The sequence below is a fragment of the Mesoplodon bidens genome (genome assembly GCF_964165515.1).
Source record: "Mesoplodon bidens genome assembly, chromosome: 2".
In the NCBI taxonomy this organism is placed as follows: Eukaryota; Metazoa; Chordata; class Mammalia; order Artiodactyla; family Ziphiidae; genus Mesoplodon; species Mesoplodon bidens.
In genome coordinates, this window is record NC_138177.1 from 171,520,465 (window position 1) to 171,539,938 (window position 19,474).

The 19,474-nt window shown below is 49.2% G+C and overlaps 1 protein-coding gene across 1 annotated transcript; it reads right to left on the minus strand.

The window, feature by feature from the left end:
* Nucleotides 1-1,122: 1,122 nt before the first annotated feature.
* On the minus strand, nt 1,123-2,489 carry UBXN10 (UBX domain protein 10). The gene has a single exon (XM_081224857.1). The coding sequence runs from the start codon at nt 2,318-2,320 to the stop codon at nt 1,475-1,477; it is 846 nt and encodes a 281-aa protein (XP_081080983.1). The 5' UTR covers nt 2,321-2,489; the 3' UTR covers nt 1,123-1,474.
* Between the last annotated feature and the right edge of the window lie 16,985 nt (nt 2,490-19,474).

Genomic DNA, 19,474 nt, shown 5'->3' on the forward strand with positions numbered 1-19,474 from the left:
GGTGGCGTGGGATGCAGTTAGGACAAGTCGAGCCTTCTTCAGAGGAAAGGATGTTGGTGTTCATCTCCAGGGCCAAGTATCAATTTGCTGGGAGTAACATTTCCAACCACAGGGCTTACCTATGCACAAGATGCACTCGTTGCTATGCTTCTAGAAGTCCTGCCTTCTCTGTGTACCTAGCAAGTAGGGGTGCATATCAGTACTCAGGGCTTTGTGATGGCTGGGCTCTGGGAGGACAGGTGTCCTCTACTCTGAACGGTGATTTGGCCATAAAGGGGATCCAGGTGAGATGTGGGAGCCTTGCTGAGCTCACAACACGAGGGAACTTTGGAAAATTTCCATGTCACCATTTCAGAGCTGGAAAAGCAAGACTCCGGGGTCTGCCACACAGCTACGGGTGTCATGCTGATCGACCAGACATTTATTTGGGCACATGGTCTCAGCGTAGGCACAGCAAAGCGACACCAAACCGAGGCGCCCTCTTCCTCTGGGGGATTCTAAATCAGAACACGGGGGCACCCCTGTCGTCTCAAGGGAGCGTCCGCGTTTGAAGTAGGGGAGACCCTGAAACTGGGGGATAAAACAATGTATCCACACCCAGATAAGCCAAGGGGGCCTTTCCTACAAGCTTGTGCAGACTTGTAGGTTTGTGCCATTTCAAAACAAAAGATGCCACCACTGACAAAAGCAAAGGATGTAAGATTACACTGGCTTTTCTCAGTTTGGGGACAATTTTGTGCAGAGAGTAGCTACCAAAAATTGTAAACCTCGTCATTCTCTATTAAAAAAAAAGTAGCTCCTGGCTAATCCCTGCTTATGGAAGGGATTCACTTTCCAGCTCTGGGGCTCTTTCTGAAATGTTGGTGTATTGGGGGATTTGTATTAGCTGAAGACCTATTCTTTCCTCTGAAACCACTTCACACAAACGGTAATCCCCGAGAAACTTGAGCCACCGAGCTTGGCAAAGGGGTGGCTCCCAAAATAGGGTCAAGCGCCTGTTTCTTAAAGATGCTTGCAAGAAACACGAATGTCAGTGCAGTATTTCCTGAACCCTGGTTATTTACCAGACCAGAATCCTCTCTGGGAAGTGTTTAATTCTGCATCAGATACAGAGAGGCAAACCACTGGCTTCAAGAGAGTGCAAGTTCATTGTAAAGGTAAGCAGGTGCCTCAGAAAGGACCCAAGGAGAAAAGGAGAAGGCCTGGTCACAGCTGTTCCAGGAACAGCCTTGGTCACTCGCCAGTTCACTCCCGTGGTGGAGAGAATTTAACAACTGGAAGAGAATCCTCTTAAGGCATCTGGTGCCTGTGTAGATTTCACTGCTTCAAAGAAGATGCTCTGAGGGTGAGTGTCCCAAGAGTCACAGCTGCACCAGATTCACATGGCACTTGGAACCAAGCTGCCTGGGAGGCTGTGGCACCCAAGCAGGCTCCTTGCTCAGAGACCCAGGACCCCAGCTGGGTGGCTGCGGACTCAGGGCCCTCCCTCCCCATCTTCCTGTGAGATGCCCAGCACCGACTTGTGGAGGATTCCGCACTCCTGCAGAGACTTGGTGAGGTCAGAGAAATGCCTCCTGGGCACTTCCATCGTTTCAATGCTGCAGTGTCGGTAGGTGGCCTTGTTCTTGTGTTCGGCCACGGCGACAACGGTGGATAAGTCATCAGTTGGCCGGAAATGGTGGACAAACCTTCGTCCTGATGGTGACCTGACGGCAAGCAGCAGCCTTGGCTCTTGATCTGATGGTTCCTCCAGGTCTCTGGCCCTGTAGGAGCTTTGTCTCTTGGTCCGCACGATGAATTTCCTCTCCGGGGAACAAGGTTGAGCTCGGGAATCTTCTTCACTCATCTTCACGGTGCAGGTCTCCGCTTGGTAAAGAGCCTGGGTGCTGCTCAGCTTCAGGGAACCAGTCTTTTTAGCAACTGTTTCCAGGGCCCCCTCCTCCAGGGTCTTCCTGTTGATGGAAGGAAGGACTGGGTATTTATTGAGGGAAGAGGACGCCCCTGTGGGCACCTGCTGCAGCAGCTCCGGGACCTCATCGGGGGCTCCCTGATTTGGAGATTTGGGTGTGCAGGCTCCCGGTTTCTGGCTGCTCGGCGACTCGCAGGGAATGGCTGGAGGTGAAGATGGTGTGAGGCTGTAGCATCCCTGCGTGCCTGCGGGCTTATGCAGACTTGGACGAGTACGTCCCTTGGCGGACTTGGGTCTTGTGACGTGCATGTTTAGTGAGTCTGGCTGCCAAACGAAGCTGTCAGCTGCTGTGCTGACAACAGTGCTGCGTTCGGGGCGGGGGGCTATTTTCACAGGGGCTTCTGTGGCCATTGCTCCTCAAGACCCCCTAAGGAAGCAAAAGAGAGGAGGCTGTGGGTTAAATGTTCTAGGACTTCTGGACCTGAGCCATTCACTTCCCAGGATCCAGAATAAGGACTGGCCACGATGGGGGGCGGGAGGGGGTGGGCAGAGGAGCTTCCCTCTGGATTTCTGGCATCTGGAGAAGGGCACCAGCTGCAATTCATTCATTCCTTCATTCCAGGCATTGGAATATATCAGTGAACCAAAGTCCTTGCAACTTAAATTATCATAGTGAGAAAAGGCTGGTGTTAAATCCACAAGTAAATAGATATTTTCAACGACTAATAACTGCTATGAGGAAGATAAAGTATTGCACCAGAGAGTGACTAATTCTTATTCTTACGGGGGGTCGGGAGGGCTTTAACCTGAGAGACCAGATTGATGAGAAGGAATAAGCCCTGTTACGATCGAGAGCAGGGCTCAGCTAACTTTTTCTCTAAATGGTTTTGGCTTTGGGAGCCACGTGGTCTCTGATCCAACCACTCACCCCTGCCCCTGTAGCACAAGAACAGCCATAGACAATACACAAGAAAGGGACTGCGGCTGTGTTCCCTGTGTTCCCAGGCAACTTTATTTACAAGGACAGGGGTGGGCCCCATTTGGCCCACAGGCTGTTTGCCCACCCTTGCTCTAGGGGGAAAGTGTCCCCAGTGAGGGAAGAGCCAGGGTCCAGTCCTGAGGGCGGAATCTGCTGGCTCCCAGGGTGGGGCGCTCCGCCCTACACTGTCCACAGACCTGGACGCCCAGAAGAGAGCGTTACCCATGGCTGCCTTTGCTCAGAAGAGAGAAAGTATCCCTGTTCACTTACCCAGCAGGGAATCCAAGCTCAGCTTCACTCAAGAGCTGAGAGCTATATATATGTGTTAGCATACGGTATTTGTTTTTCTCTTCCTGACTTTCTTCACTCTGTATGACAGACTCTAGGTCCGTCCACTTCACTACAAATAACTCAATTTCACTTCTTTTTATGGCCGAGTAATATTCCATTGTATATATGTGCCACATATGGAATCTGAAAAGAAAAAGGTTATGAAGAACCTAGGGGCAGGACGGGAATAAAGACGCAGACCTACTAGAGAATGGACCTGAGGACACGGGGAGGGAGAAGGGTAAGCTGGGACAAAGTGAGAGAGTGGCATGGCCATATATACACTACCAAATGTAAAATAGATAGCTAGTGGGAAGCAGCCGCATAGCACAGGGAGATCAGCTCGGTGCTCTGTGACCACCTAGAGGGGTGGGATAGGGAGGGTGGGAGGGAGACGCAAGAGGGAGGGGATATGGGGATATATGTATATGTATAGCTGATTCACTTTGTTACACAGCCGAAACTAACACACCATTGTAAAGCAATTATACTCCAACAAAGATGTTAAAAAACAAGAGCTGAGAGCCTGAGCTTCCTGCCACAGGTGGCAGGGGGGGTCCCGCCCGGTATTCACTGGAGAATCACCCCCCTCTGCCATGCCCATTTTCCCTTTCCCCTCCATACTTTATTTTCCTTTCTACTGGCTTTTCATTCAACCTTGCTAGGTGGCTCTGTACAAGTCACTTCATGCAACATCCCTCTGCTGCCCTCACTTTGTCATCAGGCTGGGGGAGAGGAGAAGGAGACCCCACTGCTGGTCCACCCATTGGCCAGAACTCACAGGGGGGCACTCAGCTTCTAGACCAGGGATGGCAATCCCTTTCCGTAAATGGCCAGAGAGTAAATATTTTCGGCTTCGTGGGCCACAGTCTGTCACAACTACTCATCTCTGCCCTTGTGGTGTAAACGCCGCCATAGACAGTGTGTAAATGAACGGGTGTGGCTTTGTCCCAAGAAAACTGCCTTTATGGACACTGGCATTTGAATTTCATATCATTTTCATGCGGCACAAAATCTTCTTCTTTTTATTTTTTCCAACCATTGAAAGTGTAAAAGCTATTGTTAGCTCACGAGCCACACAAACACACTGGTGTGATCTGGCCTGTGGGCCATGGTTTACCAAACCCCGTCCTAGGCCATCTCCAAAGGGGCCTCTGGCCACATACTAATTCTACAGATGTGTGAGCCAGAAAAGCAGAGCAAATGCCCCAGGCCACCAAGGACCAGACTTGGCCTCTCCCCCAGCACTGGTCACATTCAGTCTCTTCGTTAGCTGTTGACATTTCTTCTTCCCAACCACCTTGTCAACACTTTGAGGGCCCCTGTGTTTGGACCTCCCACACCCTGTATTTGGGGGTGTGCACGAGTGCACGTCCTGAAGCACAGTGGGAGGCGTGTTTCTCTTGCAGGCCTGGAACTGCCAAGTCAGGCCCCCTCCCCGTCCTCACTGTCTTCACAGCACCTTCGCTAACACGCTCTGATCACCTTTTCTTCCCAGTCCCTGGTTACGTCCTTCCCAGGACACTGCAACGTGTCGGGCTCCCTGCTTCCTCTGAATCCTGACCACCGCTGTGACTGCGGCTCTCTCCACCTGCAGCCTGACCAGCCCTCTCCCAGCCCTCGAAAGACCTTCTGGTAGCTTCCCAGAGCCTCCCCAGGAAGCAGCACGTTGGGAAGTGTCATGAGACCTAGGTTCTATTTCAGGCCCTGCCAAGAGCTAGCTGGATGACCATGGGAAATCATTCTACCTTTCTGGTACATTGCTTTCCTCATCTATAGAATTAGCTATACGACCTTGAAAACATTATTTAACTACCTCTAAACATCAGTCTCTTTATCTGCAACATGAGGACAGTAATACGAAACACCATAGGTAAGGCCGTAAAAACCAGGCTTGGCACACAGTAAAGGCTTCATTTTTCTGCTTTTGGTTTTTGTTTTCTGTTTATTTAGTGCTTTCGATTGTTTTAGGTCCAAAAGTCTTACCTGTTGCTTCAGAGCTTTTCCCCAGGGTGTCCGTGGTGGGTCTACTCCCAGTCACCTCTAATCGGCTGGGTGACTCAGGGGACCCATGCCTGCCCCGTCCACTGCACAGAAATGCCAGAAAGTTGACCCCAATGAGCTACTGCCTATGAAACTGCCTCCAAAAATGCATTCTAATATGTCCCTTCTAATCCCATACTTTTATTTATTTATTTAGTTAGTTAGTTAGTTAGTTATGTATCGGCCACGCCACATGGCTTGTGGGATCCTAGTTCCCCGACCAGGGATCGAACCTGGGCCCTCGGCAGTGAAACCGTGGAGTCCTAACCACTGGACCGCCAGGGAATTCCCCCTAATCCCACACTTTAATCGTATACTTACCTCCCATTCACTTACTCCAAGCTACCTTCATCACACAATGCTGAGCAATGCAATTCAAGCCCTTTAGCTCTGAACCCTAATATTCCCATTCTGTGCATATTACCATCATTGTCTAATCTTAGGGCGTATCCCCTTCCTCACCACTAAAACCACAACCAAACAAAACACAGTATCCCTGTGTATTCCTGAAGGTTTACTCAGTTCAAAGTCTGCCCTGTCAGAAAGAGAAAAACAAATACCGTATGCTAACACATATATGGAATCTAAAAAAAAGGTTCTGAAGAACCTAGGGGCAGGACAGGAGTAAGACGCACACGTAGAGAATGGACTTGAGGACACGGGGAGGGGGAAAGGTAAGCTGGGACGAAGTGAGAGAGTGGCATGGACATATATACACTACCAAATGTAAAATAGATAGCTAGTGGGAAGCAGCCACATAGCACAGGGACATCAGCTCGGTGCTCTGTGACCACCTAGAGGGGTGGGATAGGGCGGGTGGGAGGGAGACGCAAGAGGGAGGGGATATGGGGATATATGTATACGTATAGCTGATTCACTTTGTTATAAAGCCTAAACTAACACACCATTGTAAAGCAATTATACTCCAATAAAGATGTTAAAAAAAGAAGAAAAAAAAGTCTGCCCTGTCTTTCTTGACTGCAAGGCCTCTGTGTTTGCTCCATTCTGCTCACAGGCCGTGTCTTTCCACACTCCCATTTTCCCACTTCTAGTCTTTCACACTCAATCTGGCTGCTGGGAGTTCGGGAGCCTTCTCCTTGGCATCAAAAAAGCCTGCCCAGCTCCTTGTTAATTTAATCTATTTTCTGATCAACTGTGAAGAATGTGTGGGGGGTTCCCTTTAATTTTAGTCAAAGTCTTTCGCTTGTAATTAAGCAGCTCTGCACTTAACTCAGGGTGGCATGGGGAGGTCATAACTGCCCAACTGTTCTGCCAAAGAGAAGCTCAACTGGGAGACCGGCTCCCCCTCTCTGCCCCCCCTTCCCCGTCGAAGAAGGACTGCTAATTTGCCACAGCTTCTACCCAGTTATCACAGACTTGGCTTCTAATTCCCACACACGCCTCGGGAAGGCTTAACTGTCAGTAAGTTTGGTAACTTAGAAACCTCTTCCTTAACAACTTTGATGAGGAAAGTCATGTGTTCTCACAGGCTCCCTGCTGGATTATTTTTAACAGTAAAACTTGAGTGTGTGCATGCACTTTCTATACCTTTTGGTACTATATAATTATCCATGTTCAGGGGGTGTCATATCCAAGACACCCTGGTCGTAAGATAACATGACTGCGAGCTATCTCGGAGAAAAACCTCAATTATGACTAATGCCTATAAGCCCACTCACGGTTATTTAGAGATTAACACCTCCTTCAGGTAAAACCGTTCCATCAAACCTGATTTCATAACCCGCTGCCTCCTGCCGAGCGCAGGAACCATCTGTTACACGGAGGGAACATCAACTCTCCCCAGCTTCTCCCACATGGAGAGGGGAGGTGGGGGAAACAGGTGTTCGGGGACCTGGGCCAACGGTGTCTTTATATTCACACCTTGGGTCTCAAACTCTGCCTTCCCGCCTCAGTCCAGGGAGGCTTCTGCTGCATCGATCATCAACCCTGCTCAGCTCATCTCACCACCTCTAGGCCTGGCAGACTCTCAACCACAAAGTGATTTGACAAGCTCTAGGCGTAGGCTTCCATCAGGCTGCCTGTTGAATAGGCAAGTGGCCTGTTTACTTAAACATAATAGCTGCACCCCAGAGGCCTGCTAGGAGTCAGGAAACAAACATTGATAACGGTTTCCAAGGAACTGCCAAAAGGGCAGGTGCCCATTCCTTAAGATTACTCACCAAATCAACTGGGAAGAAGGAGAATTGGGTAGGAGAAGCTAAGGCCATCTTCCTGTTTTCCAAAGGCTCCCACCTCCCACCATGGGGTCAGACCACCCTATTTCACTCACAACCCAAACCTAAGCCTACAATGAATGCAGTAAAATATAACCACCCACATATCATCTGCTGGTATATACCAAGGATGCATACATTTGAATTGGTCTTTTAAAAATGTTTGTCAGTTAATACTATCCTCTGCCAATCCCCACCCCTCCTTGTGAGGCTTTGAGGATGAAAACGCTCAGGAGAACAAACAGGAGATAGTAGTTGGCCTGAGAATGAGAAAACTTTGGTATCATTCCCAGTTCTACCCAGGACTAAAGATGAGAATACACTGTCCTACGCAGAGTGCCATGTTTAAAAGGGGGAGTGGAGAAATTGGACCACAAGCCACCAAGTGACCAAAGGTCTGGAAAAGGAACTGGGCATGATTCCAGCAGCAGCGGGGAGGAGGGATTAGAGGTAGGTGGAGAAGAGCTCAGTTCTTTTCAAGTACTGGTAGCTCTAGAAGGAGGCAAGATTAGACGGCAGGATGGATGTGGGGGGAGGGGCGAGAAAGAGCCTCTAGAAAGTGCGAGTTGACCTGGGTGAAACAGCGGGGGTCTGTGGGGGGAGGCTCAGATCTGGTTCCGGTCTCTCCGTGTGACAGGACATCCCCTTGTCCCTCGGAGTCTGTGTTCGGTCTGTACTGCCCAGCCAGGAGGGTATGGCCTAGCGGTTTCCTAGGCCCCTCGGCTTCCGCAGAACCCGGGAGCTCTCCCATTCCGGCAACGGTGAGCTCCGGCAGGGCTGGCTCTGCCCCTGGGGAGCAGCCGCTTCCCCCCTGGCCCCTGGCCTGTCTCCCGGGCTTCGCCCCTGGGGCAGAGTCTGGGGAGGCCCGCCCGAGCGACGGGCCTGGGGGGCTCGGGGCTGGCCTCTCCCGGCCCCTCCCACGCCCCCAGGAGGCCGAGGACAGACCCGCGGGCCAGCGGCCGGCCGCGCTCACCTAGCGGCGCCGCTCCGTCCTCCGCCGTCATCGGGGCTCGGTCCCGCGGGTAAACAGCCTGGGTCTCCCGGGCAACCGCGCCGGTGGGCGGCCACATGCTTCCGGTCTGGCCGGTACCAGCCCGGCCTGGGGAGAGAGGGTGTGTCGGGGAGGGGGAGGGAGTGGGGAGGGGGAGGGGTTGGGGCTGGGCGCGGGGGCTAAGGCCCTGGGAGGCGACGGGGTGGGAACTCAGGCCTGGCCTCTCCTTCCTCCTCTTTTCCTCACCTAGCCTGCCTGCCTCGCTGCACTGTCTCCTGGGGGAGAGGGCGTCCAGGGGGAGGAGCGCCCTGGCCAGGAGGCTGGGGGTTGCACGCCCGCCTGCCCCAAACCCCTTTCGTGACCTTGGCTCAGTCCCTGACACTCTCAGTGTCCCTGATTGTCAGATGAAGCTGCTGAGCTGACTGATTCTTGTGAATCCTAGAATCTGAGCGGCTGCTTTTAGCGCATCTGTTTGAGTCCGCCCTTTCGACACCCGTTCCTTGACCTCCTCATTTCCCTATCAGCCTACCACTCCCGGGCCACATCCGAAATCTTGCTGTAGCTACATCTGCACCTGCTTTGACCCTCCTGACCATGACTTCTTCTGCAACTCCAGCCACTTCTACCACGCTTGTCATTCAACATCTTCCAGAGGCCCGCCCATTGCCTTTCTGCTTTCTCCATATCAACCTGCGTCTTCCCTACCCTGTTGAGTTCAAGCTCCATCACCTCAGCTGTTCCCTTGCAAGGAGCCGTGCCCTTGTCCTGCTGTCTTTCCATCACTCCCACCTGAGGAAACCCCAACCAGTCCACCTACACCAAGGTCCTGAAGAAATCTTGACCAGCCACAGGCATTGATGTCATGGAAACACGGGGTCTCCAACCTTCTTTGGACCCTCAATCCTACACAGAAATCCTCCCACTTTCCCCAGCCCAGTTTTTTGTTTGTTTGTTTGTTTGTTTTTGCGGTACGTGGGCCTCTCACTGTCGTGGCCTCTCCCGTTGCAGAGCACAGGCTCCGGACACGCAGGCTCAGCAGCCATGGCTCACGGGTCTAGCTGCTCCGCGGCATGTGGGATCTTCCCAGACCAGGGCACGAACCCGTGTCCCCTGTATCAGCAGGCGAACCCTCAACCACTGCACCACCAGGGAAGCCCCCCAGCCCAGTTTTGACTCCTTTCTTCTCAGTGGCTATTTCAAACCTTGTCCTCTTTCCTAAAATCTCTCACCTCTCCTCGTTCCTCCTCCTGCTCAGAAGCTATCCTTACTTCCCTCCTCAGAGAGAAAATAGAAGCCATCATATGGAAACTTTCTCAGTTTTCTGCCCTCAGACCTACGAAGTTGCTTACTTTCATCTCCTTGCTTTCCTTCCTCCCTCCTGTTCCAATGGGAGGGAACCCATCCTCTGATTCTGTCCGAGATTCACTGCTGCTCCAGGGCTGCCCTGAAGCCCGTCCCCGGCCACAGGGTCACACCTGTACGCACCCTCATCATACTCCAGGCCTTTGCTCCCGCTGTCCCCTCTGCCTACAAGATTCTTCTCCACTCTCCCCAACTCCTCATCCTCTTTCTTTGCCTAATGGCCACTTACCCTTCAGATCCCAACTTAATAGATGAAGGTTTTCTTCCAAGATGGAATTAAGATAGTTTCAGAAGGAGTCCTAACTGGACACTTGTCTGCCAGGCCCTGTTCTAGACTCTTGGAATTTGCAGGGGAATAACTAGTGACTATATTATTAGAAGATAATGTTAGGAGACATTCAAGAACCATATCATCAGAGGAAAAAATTCAGATTCACTACCTAGCATAATGGCAAAATGTTTGCTACCTTGTCTATCCCAGATGCATGGTTACAGGACTGTAATAGAGCGCAGCTCTAACCCTCCTGCAAGATGTTCACAATTAGCTGAGAAGACAAGTCGCACAGGCATAAGCAGTTACAAATCAGATTCTTTTCAGTACAATCTGAGCCAAGGGTGGAAGAACAACACAGGCTGGACATGATGATGTGCCACGTGACTGACACGGACAGGAAGTTCTCTGGGGGCCTGGGAGAGAGGGGATCGTTTCAGCGGTGGTGTTTCTTCCCATCTCAGAAAAGAAGCACCTGATCTGTGGGAGCTGCTGGCGAGGCCCTGGGTTGGGCAGGACCCCTGCTAGGATCACCCCCTCACCCACCCTGCACATCTAGGGAGGCATCTAAGGACCCAAGAAGGTGCAGGAGCTAGAGGTTTTAGGAGCTGAATGTTTTAGAGCTCTGTGCTGGTGGCTTATTTCTTGTAAATGATTCTGTCAGAAATATCTAAGCAAGGCTCTTCAGCCCTTCAACGCCCACCTAAAAAAGATTAAAGCGGATTCTTCATCAGCTATTTTAATATCACCTAAGAATTATGCAATCTCTTGGAAAATCAGATTGGCTTCTTACCCCATTTGTGTGCGTGAGTGTGTTTGTGTGCGTGGATGTGTCCCCATGTGTACACACAGTGAAACGGTGCTTATGCCTAGGGTCTGTTTAATCTTCAGCAGTGTGTGCCTTTTGCTCCCAGGGGCCATGGAATGCACAGCCCTAGCCGGGAGGCTGAAGGGAAAGGAAGGAAAGGAAGCTGGCCAGCCAACTGCTGTGCCTGCCTGCTGTTTAAAGAGAGGGCTGACTCCGCCACCTTTGTCTCTCCGCCTTTTTTGAAGAGGATGTCTTTCAAGGATGAACCCTTTAATGCCAGGTCTTCAGCAAACACACACAAAGTGGATTCTCAGTAAACGTGGCCAAAGGTCACTGCCCTGCCAGCTTGAATGTGGGTTCACCTCCTTCCCAGCCATGGGTCTCTCTACTCCACCGCTCTCTTCCTGGGCTCCAGCCAGCTTGTCCCCCACATGGGCCCTCAGCTTTTTCACCTCCAGGGTCTTTGCGTGTGCCTGCCCGACCCTGCTCCCTTCCTTGAAGTTAATCCAAATTTACTGATCCTTCAAGGCCCATCTTAAAAGTCACCATTTTCTCGAAGGCCTTTCCTGACCACACACCCCTCCCACACCCCGACACACACACCCCTCCTGTGCTTTCTCTGATCCCTTTTGGTCCAGTGGAAGATGCCCAAGATGGCACCATGGACCCCCACTAGGTCAACTCCTCTAATCTTCAGGACTCTCCTCCCTGCCCATGTAGTGGTAGAAAACAATTGAATCTCAGGGCCCCCCAAGTTAATGATTGGCAGAGCACTTTTAGAACCCCAGTCCAGCTGATTCCAAAGCCCACCCTGTACCCCAGAGGCCCATCCCCCACCTCAGCATTCCCACCTGGCACTTTACCTGTACCTGCTTATTGCGCTGGTCATGGGGTTGCAGGCGTGACCTCTGGGGTCAAGGCTTGAGCTTGAATCCCAGCTCCACCCCTTGCTAGCTGGAGACCTTGGGTAACTGCTTTAACTTCTCTAGACCTCAGTTTTCACATCTGTAGAACGGAGATGATGAGAATAGAATTGTAGCGAGGGTGAAATGAGATAACACGTGTAAAGGTCTTAGCACAGTGCCTGGCGCGTGGTAGGTGCTGGGTGAGGGTTAAGTTCATCCTCCTGTCGTTCTCATCTCACGGTGCACAGCTCCTTCAGTAGATTATGAGCTCCTTGGGGGCAGGAACTTGCCTGTGTCTGAGTTTCCTGCTTTGCCCACCACGTGCCTGCTTTGTGGTAGGTACCTATGAGAAGTCAATTAATGATGATGGTGATGTTGATTGCACAGCTGGCTTTTCTATGAGGGATCCAGCAAGTTACCAGTTGGTATTCCCCCAAGGGTATGTGGCTTGAAGTCTAAATGAGCCTTCCCCCGGGTCTGGGCTGAAGGCAGGAGCTTCAGTTTCTTAGCAGCTTGTCCCCAAAGAGCAATCGGCCTCTTTTTTTTTTTTTTTTTTTTTTGAACTAGCGACTTGTAGATTTTGGAGTCTGTACCCAGTGTCCTACTGTGTCTGTCCTAAATCCCATTAGACATGTCGATTGAGATCACGGATAACCTTCAAGCAGAAGGTGAACTGGGTGGCTCTTCTGGTAAAGGGGCCAAGAGGCTGCCACAGTTAGTCATGCCTCCCGATGAATCAGCTTCCTGAGGGCACTGCAAGAGAGAAGTTTCTAGAAAATGAAATGCACCCCTTGACATACTGCAGTTGTTTTTTCTTTAAATATTATTTCCGCCATATTATTGGAAAACTTCCAAAAATGTATTGCCTACTCTTCCCAGTGTTCTTCAGCAAAACATACCAGACATGGTAGGTAACTCACCTTGGCTACTGCTGACCAAGTGCTTTTGCCATCGGGAGCTTGTTGAAGTTTGCCGGCAATCCGTCTGGGGCCAGGACTATTGTCTCCATCTCACAGATGAAGACACTGAGGCTCAGGGAGCTGCAGTGGCTGTGACAGGAAGTGGCATCTCTGCACACTACAACCTTTTCTTGGGGCTGGGAAGGCAATAACTACGCTCCAGGTGCAACACTGTTGACGTGGCTAGAGCCATCTGCCCTGCAGTCCTGGCCCCAGGTTTGCGGGCTTGGTCAGTTATCCTTTTAATCATTCCTCTCTCTCCCTTGCCTTCCTTCTAAGAGCAGCCACTCTTTTTTCTAATTTCTGTTCCACTTCTGGGTCTGAGAAAAAGAGGCTGACGCTCTTGCTAGAATTTTGTCTAAAATAAGAACATTGTGCCATGTGCTTGAATGCTCAGGGGCGTCTTCGGTTTTGTTTTCTCAGCTGTGTGTTGGATAGTTACAGGGTTTGGCTCAGTGACCCACAGGTAAGCGAGAGAACTGCGAAGGGGTTAGGGGTGCTCTCCTTGGAGTCAGACACACCTGGACTAAGCCCTGGCTCTGTCAATTTGCAGGGCAACCTACCTACCCTCTGCCAGTCTCTATCCCCTCATCTGTGAACTGGGCTTGATCACCTGTGCCTCTTTGGGAGGATTGAAAGAGGATTCGAGGAGATAATCCACGTACCAGGCTTAGCCCCATTCTGCTCCTCAATGGATTGTAGTTTCGTTTTTATTTCTGTGACTTGAAGCATGATAGGCCTCGGATCATTCATTCATTCATTCACCCCTCAAATAATTATTACTGCCCATCTCTCCATGCCTAGTTTCCTTTATCTTCAAAACGAGGATAATAACAGTTGTTATCTAGCTGAGGACTAGATATGAGGACTTAAAGAGTAAATATATTTGACGTGCTCAGAATTGTGCCAGGTGTAAAATAAACGTGATACACTTGTTAACCGTCGTCATTAGTTACTAGTTTGTGCCCGGCACTGTGCTAGTTAGACTATAGGTGAACAAACCAGAATGACCTTTGACTTGCGGATCTTGTAGGCTCTTTCCTCCTTATTTTCTCCATGGGGAGAAAAGCCAACCAATGTTTCATCACTGTCCATGTAAGATGAAGTAATGGGTTTGAGAGAATCACTCTTAGGGACCTGCCAACTTGCTGGCTGCTGCCCTAGAGGCTGGCGTAAGAGTCATGCCTCCCTCCCTCCCTCCGTCTCCCCCTTCATCAAGTCTCTGGGCCCCTAGCCCTGTGCTCTTGGCTTTGGTTCAGCACAATTCAAAGCACCCGTAAACGATTACTCAAAGGGAGAGAACCATGTCTGTCTTGCCTAAGTCACAGCTGTGGAGGTCAGTATCTATGAAAAGGCTCTGTAACTTTCAAAATGCCACACAGACAAGAGGTTTATGTAGGGAGCCCGGCAAGGTGGATTTGAAGTTAAGGAACAGAGCTTAGTCCTGGCGCCGCCACTTGGTAGCCGTGTGGATCTATTTCAGGTCACCTCTTCTCTCTGAGTTGGTTTCTCAGTTGTCAAATGAAGAAGTGATAGGTCCTGCCTGGTAGGATGGTAGTGAGGAGGAAGTAGGAGCAGAATACAAATTTAAGGTCATTCAAGGCCCCCTCAGACGCCTCCGTCCTTTTGGAGGTGAGTCCACTGCTCCTGTCTCTGAGCTCAAAGGCATTTATGTATACAACCACTAGAGCGAGGCTCATCACTCTGCACCCGCTTAGACTGGCCTCCCCGGACACAGGCTCTGAGATGGAGAAGTGCATTGCCGGGAGGCTCCCTGGAGAGACACCTGTGCGGAAGTGAACCAGGCGAAGTGGGAGAGCAGGAGAAGCTGACACGTGGAGACAGTTGCTAAGGCCACAGCTGGTCCCCCAGTGAGCTCTGGGAGACCTGGGATGGCCTTTCAGAGCTGTCCTGAAGGACGCAAGGGGGCGGCCCTTTTTTTTTTTTAATTTATTTTTTTATTGAAGTATAGTTGGCATACAATATCATGTTAATTTCAGGGGTTTACCAGAGTGACTGAGGAAATGCATTATGAAACGATCACCATGATAAGTCTATTAGCCGTCTGTCACCACTCAAAATTATTATAGTATTATTAACTATATTCCTTGTGCTGTATATTACATCCCCGTGACATTTTATAACTGGGAGCCTGTATCTCTTAATGCCCTTCACCTCTTTCATCCAACCCTCCACCTCCCTCCCCTCTGGTAACCACCTGTTTGTTCTCCATATTTATGACTCTGTTTCTGTTTTGTTTTGTTTGTTCATTTGTTTTGTTTTTTAGATACCACATATAAGTGAAATTATATGGTATTTGTCTTTCTTTTTATGACTTATTTCAGCTGGCATAATACCCTCTAGGCCCATCCATGTTGTTGCAAATGGCAAAAATTTTAATTTTTTTATGGCTGAGTAATATTTCATTTTATATATATATATATATGCTTAGATTGCTTTCGTATCTTGGCTACTGAAAATAATGAACATATGGGTCATCTGCGTTTTCGGATTAGTGTGGAATAGCTGGATCGTATAGTAGTTCTACTTTTAATATTTTGAGGAACCTCCATACTGTTTTCCACAGAGGCTGCACCAATTTACATTCCCACCCACAGTGCATGAGAGTTCCCTTTTCTCAACATCCTGGGGGTGGGGGGTTTGGCCCTTTAAATCATCACCTTGACCAGGGTCTACTCCTCCCCCCATCACCTGGCAGAGTCCTAAGTTTCGACCAGACAGAGGCAATTCCCAGTGAGTGAGTGAGAATGTCAGGAACAGCTGATACCCCATCCCTAAAGAGAAGACCTGCCAGAAGCTATGCCAAGCATTCGGGATCAATGGAGAATGAATAGAATTTCTGCACATGGGGCTTTTGATCTATATATGGTCTACATTTACCTATTTGGTCTCTGGTCAGCTTGGAGGCCCACCTTGGGCCACAATCTTGTCTCATTAGAAGAATGCATAGTTGGTGCTTAATAAGAGTCTGTACCATCTCATTACTGGTAGTGCACCCAGGTCCCTTTCTTTGTCTCTCCAAAGTGTCACCACCCGATCTTTTGAAAGCTATGAGTCCCTTCATCATGGGCTAAACCACCACACAGTTATTTTTTCACACTCAAAAGAGACAAAGGAAGCCAGCCTGTAAGATGGAACCTCATTTAAAAACATCCCGTGCAGCATCTGAAACGAAGGCTGCCTGGGACCAGGCCCGGTCAGGGCCCAGTCTCGAAGCATCCACCAGAAACTTGCCAACGAGGGCAAAAATGGCAAACTCTCCCAGGACGCTTCAGCAGGTCGCTCATTTTGAAATTTTCCTGGGAAACTTTGCCACAGAGTGCAAATCTGGCTGAAGCTCTACACCTGCCAAATCCTCTAGGCTCTGCTGAGCTAGTGTTCATACTCCAAGTCTTGACCTTATCAGATTTAGCCTGATTTATGATGGAGTGCATAAAAACCACTTGTATTTAAAGAGAGCTGTTGGGCTTCCCTGGTGGCGCAGTGGTAGAGAGTCCACCTGGCGATGCAGGGGACATGGGTTCATACCCCGGTGCCGCTCCCGTGAGCCATGGCCGCTGAGCCTGAGCATCCGGAGCCTGTGCTCTGCAGCGGGAGAGGGAGGCCACAGCGGTGAGAGGCCCGTGTACCGCAAAAAAAAAAAAGAGTAGCCCCTGCTTGCCGCAACTAGAGAAAGCCTGTGCACAGCAACGAAGACCCAACGCAGCCAATAAATAAATAAATAAATAAATAAATAAATTTATTTTTTAAAAAAAGAAATAATAAATTGTTATGATGCAATGATCTGCTAAGTGTTTTTTCTTTTTTTAATTGAAGCTTAATCGATTCACAATGTTGTGTTAGTTTAAGGTGTACAGTAAAGTGATTTAATTATACATATACATATACCTAGTCTTTTTCAGATTCTTTTCCCATGTAGGTTATTACAGAGTATTGAGTAGAGTTCCCTGTGTTTTATCTATTTTATATACAGTAGTGTGTATCTGTTAATCCCAAACTCGTGATTTATCCCTCCCTCCCCCACTGCCTTCTTTGATAACCATACGTTTGTTTTCTATGTCTGTGAGTCTATTTCCATTTTGTAAATAAATTCATTTGTATCTTTTTTTTTTTAGGTTCCAACTAATTTCTTAACAAATGTTTGAAATTACTGATAGGCAATTTTAGTCTCTTTTTTTAAAAAATTTATTTATTTTTATATTTATTTTTGGCTGTGTTGGGTCTTCGTTTCTGTGCAAGGGCTTTCTCTAGTTGCGGCAAGCGGGGGCCACTCTTCATCGCGGTGCGCAGGCCTCTGACTATCGCGGCCTCTCTTGTTGTGGAGCACAGGCTCCAGACGCGCAGGCTCAGTAGTTGTGGCTCACGGGCCTAGTTGCTCCACGGCATGTGGGATCTTCCCAGACCAGGGCTCGAACCCGTGTCCCCTGCATTGGCAGGCAGATTCTCAACCACTGTGCCACCAGGGAAGCCCCAGTTTTAGTCTCTTTAGGAGAGGAAAGCCAGATTCAGAGGGGCTAAGTTTATGAATAAGATACCTGGGCATCAGGGAAGGAAAACAGAGGGGGACTACCATGCAAACGGGGCCAGACTTTCCCACACTGCATTTCCAACACGAGCCATATAGCATTTGCCTGTCAACTTGGCAACAGAGGAAATACTGAATCTTCAAAAGGAAAAAAAAAAAGATGAAGGCATAGTATTGCCAAAGGGGGAAAAAAAAAAAAAAGCCTTGCACTTTTCAAACAATTGAACCCTTCTCATCTTTATATTTAGGTCTAAATAACCGAGGGATTATCATATTCAGAGATAATTAGGTTTGAAAAAGGTCTCTTTGCTCCGAGCCCTCCACTGAGGGCTTTTGAAGGCTTGGGGTTTCACATCCACGTGGCCTCCCTCATTTTGGTTATTTCCTCCCCAAACAGGAGTTCAGCTGGCAGAGCCCTCGAAAGCAGAGGAAAGTGTGCTCCTGGTGCCTCGGACCCCCTGGTCTCCTCAGGAATGAAGGTCTTTGGGTTCTCATGGTCTTTGTCTCCTGCCGTAAGTAGTATCAGCTGAGTGAGCTCAAAGGCGCTGTCCTGTCTGTGTGTCTGTGTCCGGGGTGGCCCCTCCTCAGGTAGCATCAGGTGAGGGGAAATCAGGTCTCACTCAAAAGGGAATCGGGAGTGGAACGGCCCCCACCAAAGTCCTCCTGCTTCTGCTGCTTCTACAGAATGGGTTAATTTGGTGTTGGGATCTCACAGAATGTCTAGAAAATCAAAGGTTGCTAACCATTTGCTAAGAAAGAGGGCATTTGACTATTGTTTTACCACACACACACACCATTCAGGAGTCTTTTTTTCATTTGGATGCTAGTTGCCTTTATTTAAAGTCTTGTGGATTCCAGGACAAAAATGCAGACATATATCTAGCTAATTTAGGAATGATTAATTCTCATCAGAAAGCCATTCTTACGGTGACCTATGGAATAATTAGTAATTATAAGTCATTGCGACCAGGAGATCCGATTACCTACCTCTGCAAAGTGAAAGAGAAACCGTGTTGGGTTTGTTGGAAAACTCTTTGACTCTTTGGTTTGATTAGATGAGTAGAGATTTGCTCAAATCCATTTTTCTATCTGTTTCAGCTGTGAAGCAATCGCTTTGGGCTTCCTAAGTCAAAATGGCAAAAATGGGGTTCCCTTTTCCCTTAGTCAGTGGTGGAATTTACAGTTTTCAAGATCATGATGTTAGAGGCAGGGGACCCATGTGTAGGAAGAGCCACTGCTGCAGCCCCCATCGAGTACCCCAAGAGCAGTGTCTGAGGGTGGTCCTGCCCCCTCTCCGGGGGCTGCTCCGGCCCCAGAGACCACCCCCAGGCTTTGGCCCCCTCTGCAACGCTTTGTGACAACAAGGCCTCCAAAATCACAGTAATGAGGTGGGAAGGCTCCTGGGAAAATTTCCCCAAACCTCCTGTCTTTGGTTTGCTTATTCAAGTTCATGTTTTTATTTTATTTTTACTGTAAAATTAATATCTGCTTGTAATTAAAAAGAAAAATACACAGAGTTACAAGAATACAGAATATGGAGTAACAAGATAAAGCCCCGGGCTTCCCTGGTGGCGCAGTGGTTGAGAATCTGCCTGCCGATGCAGGGGACACAGGTTCGTGCCCCGGTCCGGGAAAATCCCACATGCCACGGAGCGGCTGGGCCCGTGAGCCATGGCCGCTGAGCCTGCGCGTCCGGAGCCTGTGCTCCGCAACGGGAGAGGCCACAACAGTGAGAGACCTGCGTATCGCAAAAAAAAAAAAAAAAAAAAAAAGATAAAGCCCCTTCTCATCCTTCCCAGACCCTGATCCTTTCCCTACACTCAGATGTAAGCACTCTTCAGAGTTTGATATACATCCTTCTAGACCTTTATATACATACATTTCAAACATTTCGATAGAAAAGTAAAACGCGCTTTTTGTAAGAAAAAAATATATATATATATCAGACAGCAGAAAAGTATTTAAGATAAATGTTGTCAGTTGTTTTTCTCCACCTACTTCCTCAGTCCCATTGCCTAGTGATATTGCTAAAAGTAGTATGTTTTCAAGACATCATTTAGTTATTATCTGCCTGTCCGTGGGCATGCGGGTAGTCTCCAATTTTTTGATATCACAAATAATGCTGCAGCAAACATCC

Excerpts from the sequence above, each read along its gene's own strand:
- UBXN10 (XM_081224857.1), bottom strand. The coding sequence starts at position 2,320 with ATGGCCACAGAAGCCCCTGTGAAAATAGCCCCCCGCCCCGAACGCAGC.